This window comes from Macrobrachium rosenbergii, chromosome 13 (assembly GCF_040412425.1).
Source record: "Macrobrachium rosenbergii isolate ZJJX-2024 chromosome 13, ASM4041242v1, whole genome shotgun sequence".
Lineage (NCBI taxonomy): Eukaryota > Metazoa > Arthropoda > Malacostraca > Decapoda > Palaemonidae > Macrobrachium > Macrobrachium rosenbergii.
In genome coordinates this window covers 31,158,438-31,183,235 of record NC_089753.1, presented here as the reverse complement: position 1 = coordinate 31,183,235, position 24,798 = coordinate 31,158,438, and the positions used below count along the sequence as shown (strand labels likewise).

The following is a 24,798-nucleotide window of genomic DNA, read 5'->3' as shown; positions in this document are numbered from 1 at the left end:
CCATTCACTGAGAAAAATCGGTTCAAAGTGACACTTCTGCACCAAGCGCCAGCTAAGATTCTTTAAATCCTGCACTTGAGACACAACAGGAAGCACAACAAACGACCATTTTTAAAAAGCAGAGATGAGTAACTCCTATATATAATTTAGCCTCTGGGGAATGAATTGAATCGAATTGAATATAGAATTTAGGCCAAGTACTGGAACCAATGCGGTCATTCAGCGCTGAAACGGAAATTGACAGTAAAAGTTTGAAAGGTGTAGCAGGAGGAAAACCTCGCAGTTGCACTATGAATCAATTGTTAGGAGAGGGTGGAAAGTAAGATGGAAGAGAGAATATGAAAGGAGGTACAGTAAAAGGAACGAAAGGGGTCGCAGCTAGGGGCCGAAGGCACGCTGCAAAGAACCTAACCAATGCCCACAGTGCCCAGCACGAGGTGCGCTGAGGGCACTATCCCCCTACGGAACTCTGGGAAATGGAAAAAGTGTCAGTACTAAAACAAAGTAAAAATTGTGAGAAAGAAGGCACATTGAAAATTTTAAACGTTCGGTGGTCAATATACAACCATTTTAAACACTACAACATCCTGGGAATTAACATCCAAATTTAAATCTCCTGTGGAACCTTAAACAGGGAAAACTCTCCGAGGCAAACGGAGGACCTAAAACATTATTGGAACACTACACTCGTAGAATAAACATCCTCATCCATTCCACTCCCTCGCGGCCCATAATGGCATCTTACTCATCCGCCATTCAAAAGAAAGGAATTTCAAATGCCTTTCGTACCTGCCCTCCTCGCTCAAGTTCGCTATTTATTTAAAACGCGCTACTTTCGTCGGCAACGTGCATCGATGCCTGGCCATTTGATTCCTGGTGGTGTTTTTAAAAGGCTGCCAAAGTCGTTCAAATTTGGTTATTGATGAATGCTATGACCTCTACCAATACTAAGACTATCATATCGCTATCTGCTGAGTTATTTATATACTTAAACTTTCATCTTTAATAGTCTATTTCCTTGAGGATTCTCGTCTGATATATTACCTGGTGGTGGAGTCATGTACGTCAACTGCAGAACGAGAGAAGGCTCAACTGAACCAATGCTGTATCTAAATTCGTGGATATTTGCAGTAGTTTTGCAAAGTCCAGCTATTCACCAAAACATCTCATAAAATATTCTACATAATCCCTCTCAGTCGCATGAATAATTCACCGCAAGGAATTCTGACACAGAAAGGGAGAAAGGTCCTTTAATATTTGACAGATCTAGTTACAAGACGTGTACATACAAAAAAAGCATTCCTTATCTACCGTCGAGTAATAAATTGCTCCCTGAATCATGTTTCTGGCGCGAAAATAACCACAAAGAAAAACCGTCGCCACAGCGTTGCCAGTTCTCTTAACAAAAGGGGGAAAGGCTCAGTTCGCTGGCTTAAATTTGGTTCCACTAGTAAACCACTACACACAGCAGGTTTTTTTTATGGAATGGGACATATATTCCTATTTTAAATCTGTGACTACATGTGAATTCAAAACTAGGGCCAGGGAAATATGGGAGTTTTAATATGCACCTATGGCAATTCTCTCAAAAAAATTAAGCCTACACAGTTCTAAACCACAATCTTTGCATATCCTGGTACCCAAAATAGATAGCAGTATATACGTAAAAAAGAATCCACTAGAGAGAGAGAGAGAGAGAGTTTCTTGCACTTTCATTCATCATCAGAAGCTGTCCATCCTAATTACTGATGGTCAGATATCCTACGAATGTGTTTATTTATTTACTCCATCTTAAGTACAGATGGTTAGGTATCCTTCTAAGAATGCATTTATTTACTATTCATAAACTAAAAAAAATTCCGACATTCGCGGATGTCCTAAAGGATAACTGGGATTACTGCTTTCAAATATCGAAACCAGTTGCTCACCCCTCAAGTAGGCCTACATTTCTACACAACACGAGTGAAGCTTAACGAAGAACTCCAATTAACAACACGAGTAAAGGCTTAACGAAAGTACTCCAAAGTTATGGGAAAACAAAAAAAAAGAGATTAATTTAAACAAAAGGCAACAACGAACATGATTGTGCAAAAAGGAGGCGGGCGAGAGAAATCACGCACTCGTACCAAAACACGTCACCCTGACGTATAATATCGAGGTCTCCTCTCCAGCCTTTCCCCTTTTCTGAAGATTTCTCCAGGAACACACGACGTCGACGATGCTCCTTCAAAAAGTTAGTGTTACCCGTCCATAAGCACCGGACTAATCTAAACATCTTCATCTTAAGAATTCTTCACCTTTTATACTTTCTCTTTCCGAGAAAGGTCCCCGTCATCAAACGTTAGAAAGTACCGCAGTCAAAAGCTGCATCATGATTAACGCACTAAGATGCTCCTCAAATCTTTGCTTATTCTCTATGGACATCATCAAACTTAATAAAAAGAAGTAAATTGCAGACGGCTTTGCTTTCTCTTTCCATGGGTCAGCAGTCGCAAATTTTAACTAAAACGCCAATGCCCAATTTCAGATTCCATATAATATTCTATGATTCTTTCCAACTTGGTTTTTTGAAGTCCATCTCGCTTTCTTTTTTTGTATATACCCAAACTTTCTGTTAACTGAACTGAACTGAATATAGTGTTTAGGCCAAAGACCAAGCACTGGGACCTATGCCGTCATTCAGCGCTGAAACGAAAATTGACAGTAAAAGTTTAAAAGGTGCAACAGGAAGAAAACCTCGCAGTTGCACTATGAATCAATTGTTAGGAGAGGGTGGAAAGTAAGGCGGAAGAAAGAGAATATGAAAGGAGGTACAGTAAAAGGAAAGAAAGTGGGTGCAGCTAGGGGCCGAAGGGATGCTGTAAAGAACCATAAAGTAATGCCTACAGTGTGCCGCATGAGGTGCACTGACGGCACTAGCCTCCTACGGGAGTTAGTCTGTCACTGACCAATCAAGGCAGCAGCTGTGACCACTCAGCGCCTAGCAGCGTTGTAAACCGAACCTTAGGAAAAAAATAAAATATATAAATGGAGGTCAGCCATGCAGTCAGTAGCAACGGTGGTGCCAAAGTAACTGTGCCAAAAGAACCGATTAAATATCACTAAAGAGGGCCAATTTTTACTTAAAAACACAAAAGCGACAGAAACGACCCTACAAATAGCACTGTCTTCCTCCCGACAGTCCAATTCCAACCGCCACAGAAGGAAATTTCCAATAGGTCACAATTCAAACAATGTATGTGTCAATAACCAAGGTTTATTAAGACCGAGGTTAGCGAGTGTACAGCAATTCATTTCAATAAATAGACGGCTCATCTTAACAGAGAGAGTACTGCAGGTGGCTAGAACTACGACCGCAATCCTTTTTAAAATACATCGTACCGGTGCTAAGGTCCATACCAGCCCTCTTTTCTTATGACACCTTCCAACAGTAATTGACTGGCAGCCTTTGGCGGAGGCCAGCTTAATCTAAAACAACCAATCCATCCCTGCATATGGAAAGCAGGGGTGTAATGTTGACTGTTAACTACTACAGAGTAACGACAGATTTGCATCCAACAGGTGGACTGTACTGCAATCGCAAATTAAGGCTTCGTGGCCTTAAGTAATGAGGATGAAACTACGAACACAAATGCTTAAAACAATGGGGATAATGCTACGAACGTATTTTGTTCTGAATGCAATGGGGCCAACAGGATTAAGAAGTGGGCAGTACAGCCCACCTGTACTCAACTCCCTAGGTGAATATAAGGAGCGGAACCAAAATCAATAGGGTATAATTGCGACTGATACCAATATGCGGTTATTAGTCGAAGCACAATTAGATCGAAACCTGAGGTGGACAGTACCAAGAATATGAGTGGGATGATAGTACGAACACACCATCTCAACGCCCATTAGTACTATCGTGTGGATAGTAAACTCTCTAAAACGAACGTCTGGACGTTACCACCAGCTCTGAAGCAATCGAGTGTCTATCATTACTACGAACATAATTGGGATCGAAACCAGTGGGTGGATAGTACTACGGATGGGATAATGGATAAAAGGCGCAGGTGGGTGAGGCGCATCGGAGAAAAACCAGTTTGCAACCTGAACGCGCGGACAAATGAACGCACGCACAAAAGCATTTGCACTCGCATTTCCTGTCTGCGTCAGCTTCCCACTCGTTGAGGCATCACAAAATCACAACTTCTGTTTCTTCGTTCGTCCTAAAAGACGTTGAAATTGAAAGGAATTTTCAGGGGAAGCAAATGAACTCCGTAAATACGCCAATTTACTGGTATCTACAAAAATTAAGTTCTGACAATGAAAAACCTGATCTCACATCATCGATAATGCTTTAGCCAAGGATAAGCCGACAACCGGATCATCTAAAGCCGAGAATGTGCGACGACTCATGCTAATTAATAAACGCGATTCGCAATATAAAGGCGCAAACGAACCTAGCAGTTTCTTGACTCCGACAATAACCGTAACATCTTCAGTGACCCGATCACCTTCATAAGCCCTCATGCCGCCAAGATGGAATCGATTGAAAGTTCCCCCTACTAAGGCTTAATGGCTTTTATTCAAGTCACCCATCACACCCCTTGCACGTCGTTTGATCCCAGGAATGTCGAGTGGGCGTAAACACTGGGCATGTGTACGTCTACAGATACACCGAGGATTATATCATAAGATTCCTGTAACCAGTGAAAGCGAAAAATGGCGCACTTTCCATTCCCTTCGATGTTCATACCAGGCGTCAAGAGAGAAAGAAAATGAATTCCAAAAGATTATATGCATATAAATTATAATTATATTATACAATGTATTACATACATGATTATATGAATGCACAATTTACACAACTTCATACATCGAACAAATGAATGATAACACAAAAAGTACCAAAAATGCATTTACGGTCATCGAAATTTTTATGCCTGTCAAAGTTATGCCTAACGAGCGCTTGATGACTATGAACGGCAACCAGTCATCGAAGCTTCCAAGTCCTGTCTGGATGATTCTCATTAAAGCACTACTAGTTTCTGATTAGAAAGCACCCAAACTCTAAGTTGTAACTCGAAGAACCACAGAGAGAGAGAGAGAGTCGTCAGCATAAACTGACCACGATGGGGTAGCATGTATCACACATCAGTGCACCTGTAAGACTATTTTCAAGTAAGATTTCCCATGATATGTGCCAAAGGACCAAGAGCCTGCTTGCCAGCACCCTCTGACCGAACAAAATCCTCACTTATGATATGATAGGGACCCCACTTGAACCAACCTTCCCTATGAGTCTGGCCATAATCTTTTGTTCAAGATGAAGCAAGCCTTGTGCTGGCACGGGCTCCTGCTCTAGAACAGCTTGTAACAATAAAGCCAGAAGGATTTATCAAATTCATCAACATCAACTTAGCATCAACAATGGAGTCTGATACGATTTGTTTGTCAAGTGGGGGTTATCCTAAGAAAGTGCAGGTTAAGACTATTCAATTTTCATTACAAAAGAGAAAGCTGAGAGGCCACGTTGAATAAGGCCGTGAGAATTAAGGATATAACATATACTAAAGTATAAGAACATTGATTATTTGTTTAGCAGCCAACAGAGGCATTTTGAATGACACCCAAGATAAACAAACCAGCTGCAACAGATAGACTGAATACTCCAGTAAATCACGCCAAGCTGGAGAGCACACTGGGCAACAGCCAACACGGCCACTTATATCATTTAAATCATTCTGTTAAGCTTGAGAATCCTCACTTTCTAGGGAAACGTTAACTAACTACGTATATAAAAAAACGTTCATCAAGTAATCCTACCTACCTATTCATTATTGCAAACTAATGACATTTTCTTACAAAAAAAGTCAAAACAGGAGTGTATTTTATTATCTAGTGCTATACCAACCAACTAAATCAGTTTCAAAGCAATTTCAGCCAGCTCAAAACAACAGGTGAGGAACTTGCAAAGCGATCCATACTGCAAATCGCCACCTTCTTTCAACTTTTTTCCATCCGCTTCTGGAGACGTCTCAGGCCATGTGGGGGATCGTCAGTTTGGCAAAGTTTCCCCGAACACGCGCTATATTTACCCTCAGCCACCCACCATTTCCACCAAGTCCCACCTTCAACTCCTCCTTGTCGCTGCCAGCATACTTCCTTATCCAGAAAACAACGCTTACAACACTCAAACTCATTCCGTTGGCATGTTACTGGATACTTCGATTGCGACTAGCGCTGACAATGACTGGACGGCGATGTGCCTTTGACGAAAACTTTCAAAGCAGTGCTACCACGATGAAAGAAAACGTAGGCACACAGGCGACTCGAGGTGTCCGCACCTCTAAATAATGCGTTACAAGCGTGCTTTCCTGAGCGATATATATCCTAATGGCCTCCCTTTCAAAGATAACACCCCGTAGAGCAATTACACTAAAAGTATAACAGTACATCCTAAAAGGAACAGCCCGTAAACTAATGATGCCAAACCATTTCAATAAACACCGCAGGTTTAAACAAACCGCTGTGATTCTGTAAGGTGAAAAACGGCAAGTGAAAATTTAAATAAAACAAAACCAAACTTTCAGTTCAACCTTCCCATTACTCTCACAATCCCGTCCATACTCAGCCTCAAGTGCATTCCTCGCCAAAGAGTCTCGAGGGCGAGCGAGCTCGCGCGCCTTCCTGATGAGGCCCTCATTTAACCTATAATACCTTCCACGAATCCTACAGGACTGCGCCCTCTTTCGAAATATACATATAAATGTGAATTGTGCGCTTAAACCAGTCAGCATAAAAATTTGAACCTCATACTAGACGCTATCCACCAATAGTCATGCGTAATAGTACTAACTATCCTAATTAATAAATCTATACTATCTACAGATACTAATTAACCAACAGTATTTTAGCATAACAGCAAAACCCACAAATAACAAACTTTCAGCATTACCCTAACCATACCATCTCAACACCACTCAACAGGATTTAGGCGTAAGACAGAGAATAAGCATTTGTAAGATGCCATAAACTTCCTTTAAACAATTCAGCGGTTCCTTTCCAAAAATATGCAAGCTACCCATTGTTACTTCCTACGTTAGTAAAACTGAACTAAGGCGTTTTACATTTCCACGATTCCTTGCCACAACAAAACATACTATGCCAGACCTACATACTGTCTAAGTAATTAAAAGAAAAAACTAACTGCTTACAAAACTCTTGAACACATCTGCAAACAATTCCAAACTGCAGAGGAACCATATTGAGGAAAATGTAAGGCGATTACAACACCGCCGCACGTTAGCCTACTTCTACAGAGAGAGAGAGAGAGAGAGAGAGAGAGAGAGAGAGAGAGAGAGTAGAGAGAGGCCATACACGTGACTGTGCATGCAAGATATACCCTATGAATTTTTTTTACACTGGAGTTACATCTTGAATTCATTACTCTGAATTGAATGTGAATTTAAGATTGAAAATTAACTTATCTTCACGGAAACCATTTATACAATGTATATATATATATATATATATATATATATATATATATATATATATATATATATATATATATATATTCATACATATATACATACATATATATAGAGAGAGATAATCGGAGGTATAGCCTTTGCAACATGCAAAACGAATATAGCCTATAAATATATATGTATACATATATAATTATGTATGCTTAAAAAAACACAGTAGATGCACGTGACTTCAGTGTATAAGCGAATCCAACAGGAAAATGTGGGATTCGCTTATATATATGTATACTCGTATATGTGCATATGAATATATATGCCTGTGCATATATTTATGCAACATATATATATATATATATATATATATAATATATATACATATATATATACATATATATATACATAGAGAGAGAGAGAGAGAGAGAGAGAGAGAGAGAGAGAGAGAGAGAGAGAGAGAGAGAGAGTATAGCCTTTGCAACACAATCATAGTGCAAAAGAATACTGCCTATATAAAAGAAAATAACTACATAACGACGCTATCAATGAAAACCTTCTAACGAGGGTATTTTGATATATGACCTGGACGAACGGACAACAACAACAACAAAAAAAAACACACCAAAAAAATGTACAAGAGTTAAACAGAATGAGGAAAAATAAACACACAGAAATAAGCCAGGGATGAACACCGCTGGCTGAAAGTGCGCAAAGGGGTGGCTGATATCACGGCTAATTTTAAAACCTTGCTGTTCCCTCACCAGCATATGCCAGGCCTCGGCACCCAACCTATATATCTGCTGCCCTAACCTTCGGAACATAAAACTCTCGGTCCTCTCAGAAATTGGCGTAATAAGGATCAAGTACCGCAAACAGAGGAGCGTTTAATATACCAAAACTGAAAAATAAAGCCAACAACACGCTAGTTTTCCGGACTTGGCAAGCCGTTTGGGAGAGGTCCTTCGAGTGTATTAAAAGACGCGACCTCTCTAAGTCTGGCACCCAGAGGAGGAAATCAAATCACCAACAGCCACTTGGGGCAAAATAATAGAAGAGTCACGTAGGCTCTATACAAACTCCAGTGACACAATTAATTAAACTCGTGCTCAGAGACCCGTAAATAGATTACTAAAAACCATGATTAACGCGTAGTTTTAGCATAATTTTAAAACTTGACATCAATACAGTAGGCCTTCACAAATAACTATAATATAGCAAAAGGTACCCCTTGACAGCCTAGCTTACAGTACATGCAAAAACTAAAACCAAGGTTTTCAACATTTACGTGCCTCATAAACCTCTAAAAATTGATTTTTAATTGGTATCGTGGATTTGTCAGGAAAGCTTTTTTACCTAGAAGCAAATGAACGATCTAACGTAAGTCACTGACTTTAGAGCATACCTGTCACTATCAAATCAATAATGAAAACATGAAGTTATCCTAGTTCATTATCCTTACCTCTGAGGCCTATATATAGGCTTAGTTTTTTATTGAACAACCCTGCCCTGCCAGCCGACTGTTCTGAAGGTATGAACAGTTATTTGACAACAGTCCAAATAAATATACTTTTAACGGTGAAAACAAGGCAAAAGATGAAAGGGTAAGTACCAGATAACCACTTCAGGTCATGTTCTGGGTATAAGCAGAGTCTGACAACAGCATTTTATTAAAAAGAAGGAAAAATGAAAGCTGGGGGAGTTAAGTCGCAAACGTGACAATGGAATCTCAACGCGACGTTTTATGGACAACTCGAATCAAAAAAGGACCTGCCTAAAACTTCGAGTGCACTGGTCATTTTCACTCAGAATGCATCCGAGGTTTTAAAACTGATAATAGGACTGATTTGTCAGAAGGAAAAAACAGAAGAATAAGCCTGGTTAATTTTGTTGAATGACAAGCCTCAGTTCCAATGATGCCATGTTTGTCACACGATGGCACAAACATTGTAACAACCAAAAATGAATCCAACAAAACTTCAAAACATACCTTTTGGATGCAGAGAGGAGTGGCAAAATCCTTTCCTCCTTGTAGCCTGAAGCCCCATGATGCGCCTTCGGCCTTACTTAGTTTTATTGTCATAAGCGTCATGGTTAATTCTTGGTTGGGTGAATCGCTGGAGGAATTAGTTACACTAAGCGTCTCTCTCTCACAAGACAAACACGGCACTACCTGATCCCGCCTGCCTGCCCCACTCGCTAGATCGGACGCGAGCAGACGACTGAGCCGAGTTCCACTCTTGAACTCCCGCGAACTAGAAAATATCACCTACTTGAAAAACTATAGTTCTTATTTTTTATTTACTAAATAAGTCATTAAATATTGCACATGATATAAAATTAGTTAAAATTAATTTGTTTTAATTACTTTAAAACCTATTAATTGTATTCTTTAATAATATTAGCTACTCATTTGGAACAGTATCATGATATTCATTCATGACAAAAAAATGATAGCTCGTTTTCTTTAGTAACTTAGTAAATAAAAAATAATTGATAAAACACCACGTAGATTGAATTAATGTACCATTTTTTACTTAAAAAAAGATCTGACAACTCTGAATAAATGAATAAAATCGTTATGTCATTATCTCATTTGTCCTGAGCTGCGTTTCATTCATTCATCACAGCTAACCAATCAGAACTCAGGGAAGGAAGAGTCAGCCAATCACATCACTTCCCGCGAATTTTAGATGGAAAAGAGAGCAGAAAACGCGCGAAAACACGCATTCTGTCAAGAAGGAAGAGCGAGTGTGAACGTGCCGTTGCGTCGTCTCGTTTGGACTTTACTTCGCAGTCTCTTTCCCAGTCGTTTACCGCCTAAATTAAATATTAAAAATGTTTGAAGCACGTCTCGTCCAAGGCAGTATCCTCAAGAAAGTGCTCGACGCCATCAAGGAACTGCTAAACGAGGCGTCGTGGGACTGTGCCGACTCGGGAATCCAACTCCAGGCCATGGACATGAGCCATGTCTCCCTCGTCTCTCTCAACCTCCGCGCCGAAGGCTTCGACAAATACAGATGCGATCGCAACTTGGTCATGGGCATGGATCTCTCCAGGTAACTCGGTTTGTTTGCGTTTGCTGTCCGGAGCTTGTACTTTAGCCCCCATGCCGGGGTAGCGACTGCTTACGTCACGTCGCAAGTGCGTCGTGGACTTCATCCTGTACCGAAGATTAAATACGGTTCACGTTAAACAGTTTTTTCAAGAATATTTTCTTATGCCATGTTTATATATACACATCTGTCTTTCCATTGATGTCCTTTCTTCACTTTTTATTTGCCATCCTTAACTTTAGCCCGGTCTATGGGTGTGCATAATATACTTTATATATATTTATCCCGGACGCAAATTCCTAAGATGTATATTAGTATTGCACCACCCCCGGTTTTTTTGTCATGCCCCTAGGTTAGATTAGGTAGTTACGTAAGAGTAGTCCTTTTACGGTAGTCCTCTTGCGTTAATTCGGGTGTGGGAAACATTGAGATTATTTTCAAGAAAATGCAATGGGTAGTTTTCAAGATACGACGTCTCGCCTTTTTCAAGTTACGTCTCTGGAAAACGCCTCCCGGACTTTTAGGGTCAATTACACTTCAAACCATCTTCCTGTCAATTTCTGCACTGAATGACCTCCTGTGTCCCAGTGCTTGGCCTTTGGCCTAAATTCTCTATTCAGTTCAATTCAGAGTAGCAGAGGCTGTATCTAACACTTAATTCTCAATCACTATAATTAGGATATTCTGGTAAAGTGGCACATGCTTCAGTGCATGTAGCCTAGCCTAAGTGCTGAGAGTATTTTGCAGGGTTGGCCCTTAGGCTACTGCAGGAGGTAAAACTTTCAAATAGTTGCACGGCCTGGTGACTGGCAGTAACCAGGTTACCGCCTTTTTGGGGGGTCCTGGGGGGAAAAGCCCCCCAGGCCAGGTCAGGGCACGTCGGCGTAAGTTAGGTTAGGTAGGCAAGACCTGGTTAGGTCAGGACCTGGCATTATAGGAAAGCTTAGGTGTGTTTATGCATGAGAAACCTGTCCTGGGCGATGAATGGCAGGAATCAGGTCGCGCTACTATTGTAAAGTTTACCCTGCAGGAGACTTCTGCTCAGTGTCAGGAGAGAATGGTCAGGGCCAATGTAGGCCTGGTTGGCATTCTGGTGTGAATATGGCCTTGCCCTAGTCAGGGGTCACGGTTCATACTGAAAACTCAATTGCACCAAAGAAACTTCTGCGTATTTTTCACATGTTAATGCTAGGCCAGGCCTAAGTAACCCTAGACTGGCCCAGATAGGCTAGTAGGCGAGTATTGGACAAGGCCAGAGAAAAGTTATGAAGATTGGTCAGATGAGAGCTAAGGGTGCAGCTTAAAGGTAAAAGGCAGAGCAACATTGTTGGGCATGTAGGTACACTTGAAAGAACCTGGTGTCATTTAGTGTTGCAAGGGGGCACACTTATAAGTGGCACCTCTTATCTTACAATGAAAGATTTGTTTTAGTAACCAAGACTAAATGAACTTTCGTCCAAATTAAAAAGCATGATTGATGATTTTGTTGCCTGGTTGTGTCAAATTTTGAATTTGGTAGAAATTTGGTCATTTTATGTATAGCATTTATGGTATTGAAGTGTGCGGTAGATAACAATGCCTTTTTCTTTTCAGTATGTCCAAAATTTTGAAGTGTGCAGCAAATGACGACATTGTAACAATTAAGGCCCAGGATAATGCAGACACAGTCACCTTCATCTTCGAATCCCCAAGCCAAGAAAAGGTGTCCGACTATGTAATGAAATTGATGAATCTGGATCAAGAACATTTGGGAATTCCTGTAAGTTTTGGGTATTATTTTATAAGTTGCCAATACACACTATGAAATTGTGACTTACATTTTTGAAAAGAGCTCTTCATTCTCATTATTTTGAACCCCATAAACACTGTTAAAATGATAAATAAAAAATCAGAAAATTTACGACTTATAAGGTAAGAATAACCCCCCCTCCATAGCCAATACAGCAAAATTGTAACCAGTCACCACACCTACCGTAGGTGAAGTTATATTGGTATTTTAAGGTTCGTTTAGTGCCCTATTATTTCCTAGTCATTTTTGCATGAAAAACTCAAAATGGTTTTTCGTGCAAAAATGGCTGATAGCTGGAGTCTTGTTGGAAACTTATAAAATTTTACCAAGTTTTGTTCTGGAGTTGAAGCAGATTGTTTATGATAATGGCCAATTTGTACAGTCTAAAGTTACTAAAATTGAGAATTTGAACTGAAATCTGTTTAAAGGTATGTGACCTTTTACTGGGTTTGATTTGAATTACCCCATGTTAGGCCATAATCCAGGGGTATGCACAGACTTTCAGAAGGGCACGGGCTCAAGTGGAAAAAAGGGCATTTCCTTAGTTTATGAAACTGAAATCTGCCATTTTTATATGTTACATTTATATAATATACAATATATATATATAAAAAGAAGGAATGCTGTCAGGATAATATGGTCCAATTAAATTGTTTCTGACAAAAAGGGCACCTTAGCTATGAAGAAGAAAAAGGGCAGGGGTTCTCACACCTCAAGCCCCCCCTTGTGCATGCCCCTGCCATAATCATGCGAATGGTTCCTATATATATAGAGCTGATACTCTGAATCAATGTTTATAAACACATCAACCAGTGTTGTTTGTCTTTCAGGACACTGATTACAATTGTGTGATTAAGATGCCCTCTGGTGAATTTGCCCGTATCTGCAGAGATCTCAGTCAGTTTGGTGACTCCATAGTTATAGCCTGCACAAAAGAGGGGGTGAAATTCTCAGCAGCTGGTGATATCGGCACAGCAAACATTAAGGTAAATTCTCTCTCTCTCTCTCTCTCTGATTGAGTTTTCAGTTTGTCAATCAATCCATTGCTTAAAATTTTTTGAAATTGTAAACTGCTTAAGGTAATATTATAGATTTTGGCATTATTCCCTTGTAATTTTAGATATGCATTTCGGTTGTTAATGTGGATGTAATTTTTTTTTTTTATTTTATATATAGTTGGCACAGACTTCAAGCGTAGACAACGAGGAGGAGGCTGTCGAAATTGAGATGCAGGAACCTGTCACGTTGACATTTGCTTGCAGATACCTTAATCTGTTCACAAAGGCTACTCCATTATCTCCAAGGGTATGATATATATAATATATATATATTGTTTTTTAAAGCTTGTTTAAGTTTTCTTATAAAATAGTTCCTAAGTGCTTAGCTATATTATTTTGGTAACTTAGACCTTTCTCAATGATAGATACAGTAACTAAATCTTCGTGAGGCCGTCTACTTTACATTTACCATTTAGTGTTCGGTACTAGCACCTCAGATTAAGTGACGTGTAGATAACAAGCCAAATTAGCACCCAATATTCTTAACTGTTATGGCTGGCTGTGAATGTATTGTCGCTGATTGTAAATTTTCCCATTTCAGGTTTCTCTGTCTATGTCCCCCGATGTGCCTCTTGTTGTGGAATACGCTATTGGAGACATTGGCCACATCCGTTACTTCCTAGCTCCCAAAATCGAGGAAGAGAATAACAGCTAAACATTGTCGATGTTAGTCTCGCGTTCAGTACTCAAACAGGTTTTGCTTTTAGTAACATTTGTGTTAAAAGATCAGTTATCCAGCATTAACTTCCACATACAAACAAACTTAATTACACTCCAATCATTGTTATAGTATTAGTCTCAAAAAGTGATATATTTTACGTCTAGTTTTATATTACAACATTAAACAAATTTTTTTCTAATTCTTTATTTCATTTTCCCAGTACTGTGAATATACTTAGCCATGATTGAAGACACCATTGCTGTATTCATTTGTGAACATTGAAAGTTTGTATACTTTTAAGGTTCATTCTTCATATTTGGCCTAAGATTTTATCTTACTGGAGTCCAGTTCTTAACTTGAAAATTAAAGCAAGTGTTAAGGACATGTCTTTAGATTGCAGTATGTGGTTTGCATTTTAACCAGTCTAGTGAGTCAAACTCTTTAGGGCTGGCCTGATATATGTGCTACTCAGTATACGTATTGTAAATCCTTAAAAATGGCATTGGATAAACATTCATGGATGTTAGCAAAATTTCTTGACACATTCTTAACAGTTGTTGAAGTGGTGTATGGCAATCAGGTTGTCTGGGTTATCAAATACCCATTGGTGAGAAAATGGTATGTTTTCTATTTAATGATGTTCATTAAGGGTTTATATAAACTTGTGTGTTGTGTGGTTCCTTGCTTTAAGTTGGATTGTACTCCTGACGGGCTGCTTGCCGTGTATGAACAGTTGGTGGTAGCTCTGTATACAAATAGATGTTTTGCAATTTCTTCTATACACTCAATTCAGTATTGCTTTTTGCCTTTCATTTTAGGCTTTTTGATTGACCACCACCATCCCAGTTTCTTGTTACTATAAGCACTTCAATACTTTTCACACTGGAGTAATAGGTGAAATTTTTCTCCTGTCCATTACTGCATCATGGTCATGGAGCTCCCTCTTCACAAACTCCATTTTCTATTATTGCCCATGTTTTGTGTGTGCTGGTACAGGTCTTAGGTCCCATTCTTATGTTGTGCTTCCCAACTATTCATTTCATCCACTAACGTCATTTTTTCTTATTGACTGCAGTTTTGCATTCATATATAAATGATTAACTGCCTGATATACACAATTATACTGTTTGCAAGAACAGTCCATTTGGACTAATGCTTCACTCCAGTGGATGTCAAAGGTACCAGTGATACTTTTCTTGCAAGACATGCTCATTTAGCACAACATGGTTCCCCAGTACTGCTGCTGTTTTGCTTATGTAATACATATGAGCATTGAAAATACATTACTGTATATGTATTTTATAATGACAGTTGTGTGCCATTATTTGTAACGTTCACCCCCACACCTTTCCCTCTTGGCCACTTTATTCAACTACTTTTCTTTCTTTTCCTGTCATCATAAGCTTTGGTTGGCTTATGATTTTTTTTACTCTTAATTCCACTCTGAGCACATTTTAAGCATTTACACCACCACCACAAATTACTGTTAACTTGGTCATCATCCTATATCAGCTTCCAGGTAACTTGGGCCAATGCCATGAGGACTTGTTGCTATTCCTTGATGGAAACTGCATCTGTTGATTGTATGAATTAAAACTGACAGTAATTGACTTTAAAAAAAAAATTTTCCATTCTGGTCCAACATCTTTTCCAACATTTTTGTACCATACTCCAGCAGTCTTGCTGTATAGTGGCCGTATTACATTTTTATCTTGTGTTCTCTTATATACAGTTATTGTTCACTGTTCTCAGCTTTCTGTCCAATCTGGTAAGTTCTTGGATGACCTGCTTGCTGACTTATTGAACCCTTTAACGATGGTCCTTGTGCTTTTTCATATAATCTCATTTTTATAGGTTCGACTATTTGGTAACATCCAGTTCAAGTTCATTTTCTATTGGTATATTCTTTCCAATTTTCCTCATCCTTTGAGATGTGCTTCTGCTTTATGTATAGCTATCTTTGCTTTTTGTCCAGAGCTTAAAGGTTGTAATCTTCACTTTTTATTGCCCCTTGCACGTCACTATTCCACCACCAGGTGTGTTTCTCTGTGACCCTTTGTATCTGATGTCTGCATGTTGCTTCGGCCACCTTTTTTATGCCTTTCAGCAGTTTCCACTGAGCACTTTTTGATGCTGTATTTACTGACCGATGTGGTCTTGGTATTCTTTCTTGACTACTACAGTTTCAGTTGTGATCTTATCCTTTCAATTCCTCACCTGGTCTAACAATTCAGTCCTTTTCCTTGATGCTGTTTGTTCATTTTATTGTGGTAAAATCAATGTTTCTGTTTTCATGTGATTGATGTTGTGCTCATCAACCTCAGTACTTGCCTTTGGTGGAATTCCAGCCCTATTGCTTCCTAATTTTCTTCCAGATTATTTATTGTCCAGTTACATCCTCAGAACTAACTCCACAATATTATGTGGCCACGTAGGCTTCATGATATTACCATTACTGTATTCCAAAAATCTTTTTTTTCTTGTCTTCCTCATTATGGTGCGTACAACTAAAAATGCATGTTTTGTAAGGTCATCTTAATCTTCGTTATACAGTACCTAAATTTATTATCCCCACTTCTGTCAAATCACCCATTTCGTCCTGAATCATGCCATTCCTGATGGTTCTGTGCTTCTTGATATCTTTTTAATACGACAAATGCCCTGGTTCTTAATGTTCAGTATTTCTACAATTGTTGCCTTGTTTGTAGTGTTCATTTTTAACCAACCTTCTCCCCATTTTGCCAGGTATTTTTTGCATCCCCTACCCCCTCCTAGTTGAAGACTGTTGGGTACTAGAGCCATCCTCTCTTAAGAACTCACCTTTAGTGTTTGGAAATATTAACTTTTTTAGTTTTTATTTCCCTTTACAGGCAACAGACCCACCTAAATTTGTGTGGGCCAAGGACTTCCTGTTATCTTGGCACAGGTCATGAATAACAAGTTTTTACATTTGTTCACCTAGGTCATTTAGTACCTAGGTGTAACTATTGCTCATGATTTGCTGTCAAAAATATTTGTCAGTATTCACCCACAAATATATCGGGTGCTGTTCACACCATTTTTCTCCAAAGGGACAACTCGTGTTTTTGCTGGGGGTCCAGTATATAGAGGAAATATAAGAAAAAGTATACATTTTTTGAGATTTTATATTCTGGTACGGAGCATATAAAAATTGTTCACGGTAATAAATATATCTTGGTTAGTGTATTAACCAGTTTTAGGTTAATACATAGCATTATTACCTACTTAAAGGTTAATACATAGCATTATTACCTACTTAAACTACAACATTGGAATATAGTGCATATTGAATCTAGAAACATTAATAGTAAAATGACAAGATTTGTTGTGACCTTGACATATTCTACTAGGTAAGGATGTTTTGATCCTGCAATGTACTAACAAAGCATTCAATATCAAATCTCGTAAGATCCCTGAGGGCATAATTTAATACAATACAGTAGTGGTATATTATAGTAGGCTGTACTTGTCACTTCAAATGGCCCAGTTCCAATATGTAGAGATGTGGTATGGCATTGCCAAGTCAATGAATGACAAAATTTTCAGATAGGATACACTTTACCTTCATTTCTGTTAAGAATTTACAAGTTTGGAAAATGGAGTCTGGTATCCTTAACAGCAAAGCTCTGGGAAAAGGGACATTAAAGTGAAATTTGTACCATGCCTGATGCTACTGGTTCCATGGAATTCTCAGTTGTCCTGTGCGTGAATAACATGCTAAAATGTCCTTTGCATTCCAGTAAACTAGAGCAATGGGATAGCCCTAACCTGCCCTGGTTATTTATAATGTGCCCACTGAATACTGAATCGACAATGTTTTCTCGAACAACTTGTACTAAGTACTTCGAGAAACTGGCAGTGCTCTTCAAGTTCTGAAATGTGTTGCCCTTATTCTAACCCCAGCCACAAATTTCACACACAGCTACTGATCTTTGTGGAGATTATACAGTGTTGTTATATAATACATCTTGGCTTTACATCTATAGAGTCTGGAACTGCATTCTGTTTCCAGAGAAATGTCTATCATCCATGTATACATGTATGGGACCAAGCTATACAGTGAATGGAATTTCATTTCTCAGTTGTTCTGTACATAAAGAACACTGGCAAGTGCATTATTTATCTGACATACACCTGCTGAGGAGAAACAAAACCAAATCTCATTAATACTTCTGGATTATTAGACTGTTTTAGTTAGTTAAACAAGACCACCAGGTGTAATTTTTGGATACCTAGGACTTATTTAAAGGATTTTTTCCTAATTAAGATCTAGGTAATTTGACAGTCAAGTAGGAAGAGTACGAAGTGGAAAACTGGAATATAAAAGGTAGGAAGAAACAGAAAGGGACCAAAGAAAAGTAATAGGTGTGAAGAGGCTGTAGGGAGTAAAAAATAAACGGAAAGGGTACAGCATAGGCCTAAGGGAATCCGCAAAGCTTTTTAGTACCTTGAACAAGGTGCCGTAGAATATACAGTACTGTAAAGATACAAAAGCGGACTGAAAAGCAGCAATGATGGTTTTAAACTACCTGTAGACACATTGTCAAACAGTGACACAGTATATAAAGCCATGCAAAGACTATACATGTACACTGCATGTTCATGATATGGTGCAACAGGAATTTTTCTTGGCGGGAGCGTCATAATTTCTCCCAGCCTCCACCGCAGCCTTGATAGCGGCATCGCAGCCTGATGATAACAAAGCTGAACACTCGACGTAAGTAAACATCTTCTCTGACTTGGCAAAGGCCATCCCTTCCTCTGCAGTCACGTATTCTGTGTCATTCTTCTGGTTTTTCCCCTTGCCTCTGGAATCTACTCGCAGGTCTGTCTTAGTTCCTGAAATTGAAACATAAACGTTAAGTCAGTTGATGTGAAAAGGAGAAAGTATGTTCATCAACTGAAAAAAAACCCAGTTAAGCATTTGTACCACAACTGAAAGTCATGTAGTATATATGTATGAAAGGCAAAGGTACTTTAAATCTCTTCAGAATATTGTACAATGTTGGATACAGATAAATAAGCATATTTATTTCTGTTTTAAACGACTGTACTACAGTAATAGACGAAGCCAAAGACGATACTGATCAGCATTCGACACGGAAGAAATCGCCCTCCGCAATTTGCCTTAAAAACCTCCGTAACATCCAGCTTTCTCTTCTTGAATTCCTCTACAGCCACTTTATTTTATTTTCATTCGTCATTCAAACCATAATACTTGAACCTTATTCCATCTGTCATTGTGTGCAACATGAAGTAATTACAAGGTATGTGATACGCTTGTCTTGGAACAACATCAAAAATGAACACAAAAATAGTATAAGTGAATGTTATGAAAAGTATAGACATCAGAAAAGAGATAATATCTATCAGTCGAGAAACATGCCAAGCGCCACCTTACGTCAAGGTATTTTTGAATTTAATTTATTATATTTTAAAACTGGCACTTGGCATGTTTCTCGACTGAAAAGCTCTAGATTAAATCTCTCTCTCTCTCTCTCTCTCTCTCTCTCTCTCTCTCTCTCTCTCTCTCTCTCTCTCTCTCTCTCTCTCTTAGTACCAATCTAGTCTGTCTTACCAACGAGAACTGTGGGGACCTCCAGGCCACAAAACTTTCTGACTTCAGGAAGCCAGTGGGATGACACACTACTGAAAGATGCTCGATTGTCAACGCTAAAGCACACAAGGAATACTGTTGTCTGTAAAAAAAAAATTATATAAGCATTAGTGAAAATAGTCTTTAACAAGAAGGGGTATTGGCATTTAGCATATCTTATAGGAAGCTTTCCTTTTTTATGTAGGCTATCATTTGAACTGGTTGTAACCCAAGGTACAGAACAGAGGTTGATACGACTATAGGACTGGCAAGAAGAAATTTAACTGATAATGCTAAAGAACAGTGTATGCAATTGCTGTCTTTTGGCCAATGGAAAGAATCCAATCCCAGATGGATCCTACAACTAATTACATTAAATCCCACATCTGACAGCCTCATGTGATTATATATATATATATATATATATATATATATATATATATATATATATATATATATATATATATATATATATATATGTATATAAAGATAAATTCCACGAAGGAAATGGAAACACTGGAGTGCTGCGAGGCCTTTCGACGCTATGTCCTTTACTTAGCAGACTGAAGAATTTTAATCTTATCCCTGGCATGTATTATTTGGACCCCTGTATTAGAAAAATGTTCAAGAATGACCTAAAAGATAAAATCACTGACTTAATTACAAGTTAGCTACTTGATATATATTTTCTATATATCCGTATGTTTAATATAATTTTTTATTTGTAAAAATGTTCATCTTGCAATTAGTTATTATTGTTTACAAAAAAAAAGAGAATTGTTGTGTTGTACTAAAAAACTTTTTATGTGGTCAGTCACGAACCTGTATAATCTTTTAATTGTCCTGTCCCTGCTCCTGAACGGCTGATCCTAATCCTTTGCGAAAACCTCTTAAATATTTAATCCTGTTTTGGCAGTTCTACTAATTCTTCAATTGTGTTGGATTCCAGGTACATATGTTTCCTTGATAATCCCCATCTGCCATTTATATGAGCTCTCTTTGTAAACATACTTTTATATTTCTTCAGTCTGCTAAGTGAAGGACATAGCGTCGAAAGGCCGCGCAGCACTCCAGCGTTTCCGTTTCCTTCGTAGATTTTATCTTTATTTATATATTCATCACGTTCCATATTTTCGTGATTCAGTTATACATACATACATACATACATATATATATATATATATATATATATATATATATATATATATATATATATATATATATATATATAGTGTGTGTGTGTGTGTCTTATGTTATTTACAAAAAGCGAGAGATACTTACATCTTGGTACGCCAGGGGCCTCAGCTTCCCGTACTCGTGTTGCCCCGCTGTGTCCCAGAAACTGATGTGATTGTCATTTTCTCCATCGCTGAAGCAGCCAACGTGATTTTCGAATACGGTTGGAACATACTCGCTGGGGTAGACTCTCTGAATGATAATAATGATTATAATACAAAAAAAAATGAGTAATTAAGCCGTCTAAAGTGCAAGGTCATCGAGAATAAGTGAGATGTGTTACAGCATTAGAAATCCAAATTTAGATAAGTAGGCCTAATATTCATGGAAACACACAAGCGATTGTACATGAGTGCAAACATGCTTTTTAAGCTATAAAAACATGCCAGAGAGATTGAGGAAATGATGCAAATCGCTTTCATCAATCTCTGCCCACACTAACGTTTAAGTAAGACAGCAGCAGGCAGGTCTTTCCAGTGGCTCCGTCGCCCACGATTACAACTTTGATGGTCTGGGACTCACTCTCTGCCGCCATCGCAGTGGCCTGTCGACACAAAATGAAAAATACATCTTCCCGACACCCACAACTCGATACTTTATTTATTTCTAGAAGCTAAATGCATCCGTATCCATCCATAGAGTCAACTTGTATCACTAATGGTCAGTTGTAACAATTGCTTCATTCTCTCACTGACTCTCCATGTCCATATAGGTCTAGGGTGCTTTGCATTTTTTTTTTTTTTAATTATGATAGAGGTAATAGTAAGGATTGTGGACAATAATACTTAATCTATCTAGAGGGCGCACAGTGAGTTTCGAGACAGAAAACAGGGACTGATTAATGGAAAAGCAATGTGAGTTTTGAGGAATTGGTGCGAAGTGCTTGCCATGAAGCCTCCCTCAAGTCTGCGCACAAGGGAAAATAAGACGGAGGTATGTATTGGAGGTTGTTTAAAGGCGTTGCAGGTAAATATTTTGAGTTTGATTGCGTCTTTGTGCTGAAACAAAGCTTGCTTTAGAATGTGTAGACGAGAGTGTGACTGAATGAGAGAGGTCAGAGAAAGGACACGAGATTTGAATACTTGTAAATGGGGTTTACAAAGAGATTGTTAATGGCGTGTCTGATGTTAGCAGATGATATATAGTGTCACCAGTAATCAAGCAAAACTGCAGATGCTGGCGAAAGTTCAGAGCTAATAAGTTGAGAAAGTTACAAGTGAACGTTAGCACTAATGTGTTTTCGTGATTAAATTAAAGCAAAGGAAACGTAGCAAAAAAAGTTAGCATAGATGTTGGGAGGAATGGAAATGGGTGGATGAAAGATGAAGCGAATCATAGACTAAATGAGACTAGGAATGTATCTGGGTCTCAAAAACAAAGTTTTAGAAGAGGACAGAATTATCTCAAGAAACCGGAGTGGGGTTCTTAATGTATGAAAAGGTGTTAAGAACACTCACGGTCGAGGTGACATGTGTATCTTGGCTGCAGGTGAGAAGAACGCAAAAGCTCTTGAGATAAATTATCTGAGTAGATATGATAAATGAACAATGAGGAGTTTAGCGTAGGCAAAAAAGATGAATAGAATTGCATTGAGATCGACTGATCATATTGAGACAGGGTGGTGGCGGGGGGAGGGGGGGTGTCATAATTCAGAACTTTTTGGGTAACTGAGAAGGTGGAGGAGCAAGAAGAAGGCTCCTAAATATGTAGGAAGCGAGAGTATACATTTGCGTGAAAGAGGTGAGGTGCGCAGTGTGTTTAGGATGGAAAATACGCTGAAGAGGAGTCTTTTGTTCATGATATTCTCTTATTTTCCTCTGGAACCAGCTTGCAGCTATGGAAATGGTATTTTGTGAGATGATAATAATTTCCAGATCACAATAACTTATCCTGAGATGCCATATCGAGTGGACATTTGCATACACACTAACAGGTACACTTTGTACCCATGTACAGATACACACCCGTGTGCGTACATACATATGCATCTATCGGATACAGATTCTATAAAAGGAGAACTGTTTTCACCAGCACCCACCTCTATTCCTTTTTATTTATGAGAACGTTGTCATAAAAATTCTATTCCAGATTTCACGTTTATCGCCAGATAACATATCGGAAATACCAAACGCTTGTACTCGGGAAATACTGTACATATCGGTAATGAAATGACATGCGAAGGTGCACTATGGACCCTGTATGGGGTTGGAAGTTGTTTTTACATTCACTTAAAGCTTCAAAACCACTCTTTTACCTTCTTGCAGTCTTATATATAAAAAAAAACGGAAATTCCAGCGTACTGTATAAGAGTCCTATTTCAATCAGTCACTTGAACAGATTCCTTGCGTGATCACTTCACTAATCATAAACTGCGTGTTGGGCTGTTTGGCTCATGACATATTAAACGAAAGACACAGTTTCCTTTCTTTGCGAGGCAGCGTTTTCCCTCCATCGACTTTGGTAAACACTCGTTAAATGTTTGTTCAAACATCTACGCTTTTTTCTTCTCGGATGCGAAACGAGGCGTTAACCGTGGACCTTGTCGTAACACTAAACACTATACAGGCATTAGCAGCAATATCACAGCATTAGCGAGGACCGGATGCAATGAATAATTCTTCGATAACAATCGTCGCGTGTTCAAGATTTGCAGAGAGAAGAAAAGATCGACGAACCTGTAGATTCTGCATAGCGTTTCAAGAGTTATAGTACTATACCGTCACGTAATTCCGAGTGATGAATGTACGAAAATAACTATAAAATGTCAACTGACAATGAAGAGAATGCTAGCTTCATAAGACAGGAAGCTACATGTGATAAGGCAGGGGATTGCCAGAGGTTGAGCAATTATCCTACGGACAAAGAAAAGTAGGCCTGGCTTTTCGAGTTTTTAACATAGTCAGATTATCTGTCAGGTCTAAATGTCAGAAAAAATTTAAAAATCCAAGCAGAAAACTGTTTGGTACTAAAAGTGACGACCCCAGTATACGCTCTGGTGGGAATACAGTACTGCTATTACCGTGTGAAATCTGTTACGTAAAACGAAGGTAACGATGACAAAAAATAAATAAAGCAAGACGGAGTAGAAATTTTAGTAAAGAGAGACACAATAGCGTTTATTCTAGGGTACTCAGCCTAGAGAACTCTTGCAGTCGTTCTCTTCATTACGTATAAGAGAATAGAACAGAGATTTTGATTTAAAGTTAAGCAGCACCAACTTACGTGTCTTTCAAACCCAGTCATGATACCTTAATGGTTATTACGCATGTTTTAAACATAATATTAGCTTTGGCAGGGAACAGTGCAACTCAAAAATGCAAGGGTAATCCAGTCCCGAGGTGCAACACCCTTTATTAATATTGTCGCTTTATATGATAAATTTTTCACATTGAGAGCCAGTTCTCCCCTGGCTGAGAACCACTGGACTCTATACGGTGACTGACTATCGGCAAAGCAATATCTTTTCCAGATGACTTATGATAGATTTGCAACAGGCCCGTATGAATTTCGATTTTGATAATCAAGTGTACTTTTCAAAACTTTCTCAGATGTAGGGGATGTTGTATTCGGAGATACTGGCAGATAATATATCAGAGACCTCATATACAGCCATTGTTATATCAGTAAGATATGAAAAATTTCCCACCCAACAAATCCACCGGGTACGGGCATCGATTCAGTTTTGTTTTCATTGCCTCTTTAATAACTCATAATAATATAAATGGGAACAAGCTGGGAAGAAGAAGAATAATATCATCATTATTTACACTAGTAAACATCGTTAGTCTTTCATGTGTAGGCCTGCCAGTTTCAATACTTATCTGATCCGCCGTTTCAGCGAAAGTGACAATTTTATTAACTATTTTCTCGCTAAAAAAAAAATTAAGAAAATTATCAGTCAGTTTTTGGCGC

At 38.7% G+C, this 24,798-nt stretch overlaps 3 protein-coding genes across 52 annotated transcripts in view; 1 reads left to right on the top strand and 2 right to left on the bottom strand.

Moving 5' to 3' along the window:
• Positions 1-9,713, bottom strand: part of Zasp52 (Z band alternatively spliced PDZ-motif protein 52) — a 150,273-nt gene extending 140,560 nt beyond the window's left edge. For all 50 annotated transcript variants that reach the window (XM_067114963.1, XM_067114962.1, XM_067114965.1 and 47 more), the window contains exon 1: positions 9,460-9,713. In XM_067114963.1, the coding sequence (XP_066971064.1) occupies positions 9,460-9,561 (102 nt within the window). In that variant the 5' untranslated portion in view covers positions 9,562-9,713. The remainder of the gene's footprint in view (positions 1-9,459) is intronic.
• Positions 9,714-10,144: 431 nt separating this feature from the next.
• PCNA (Proliferating cell nuclear antigen) lies at positions 10,145-14,232 on the top strand. The gene is made up of 5 exons (XM_067115026.1): positions 10,145-10,528; positions 12,119-12,284; positions 13,145-13,300; positions 13,491-13,619; positions 13,914-14,232. The coding sequence occupies exons 1-5, from the start codon at positions 10,308-10,310 to the stop codon at positions 14,025-14,027; spliced, it is 786 nt and encodes a 261-aa protein (XP_066971127.1). The 5' UTR covers positions 10,145-10,307; the 3' UTR covers positions 14,028-14,232.
• Positions 14,233-17,161: 2,929 nt separating this feature from the next.
• Positions 17,162-24,329, bottom strand: LOC136845132 (rho-related protein racC-like). The gene is made up of 5 exons (XM_067115027.1): positions 22,925-24,329; positions 21,329-21,430; positions 20,932-21,078; positions 19,633-19,753; positions 17,162-18,893 (listed from the first exon to the last, which is right to left on the bottom strand). Exons 2-5 carry the CDS (start codon positions 21,419-21,421, stop codon positions 18,655-18,657), a joined length of 600 nt encoding a protein of 199 aa, XP_066971128.1. The 5' UTR covers positions 21,422-21,430; positions 22,925-24,329; the 3' UTR covers positions 17,162-18,654.
• Between the last annotated feature and the right edge of the window lie 469 nt (positions 24,330-24,798).

What these genes read in the sequence shown, in the direction of transcription:
- LOC136845132 (XM_067115027.1), bottom strand. Translation starts at nt 21,421, where the DNA reads ATGGCGGCAGAGAGTGAGTCCCAGACCATCAAAGTTGTAATCGTGGGC. An exon ending in TGCTGCTGTCTTACTTAAAC is followed by an intron (nt 21,079 to 21,328) that starts GTTAGTGTGGGC and finishes ATTATCATTCAG; the next exon opens with AGAGTCTACCCCAGCGAGTA. An exon ending in GGTCCCCACAGTTCTCGTTG is followed by an intron (nt 18,894 to 19,632) that starts GTAAGACAGACT and finishes TTTCAATTTCAG; the next exon opens with GAACTAAGACAGACCTGCGA.
- PCNA (XM_067115026.1), top strand. Translation starts at nt 10,308, where the DNA reads ATGTTTGAAGCACGTCTCGTCCAAGGCAGTATCCTCAAGAAAGTGCTC. An exon ending in AAGAACATTTGGGAATTCCT is followed by an intron (nt 12,285 to 13,144) that starts GTAAGTTTTGGG and finishes TTTGTCTTTCAG; the next exon opens with GACACTGATTACAATTGTGT. An exon ending in CTACTCCATTATCTCCAAGG is followed by an intron (nt 13,620 to 13,913) that starts GTATGATATATA and finishes TTCCCATTTCAG; the next exon opens with GTTTCTCTGTCTATGTCCCC.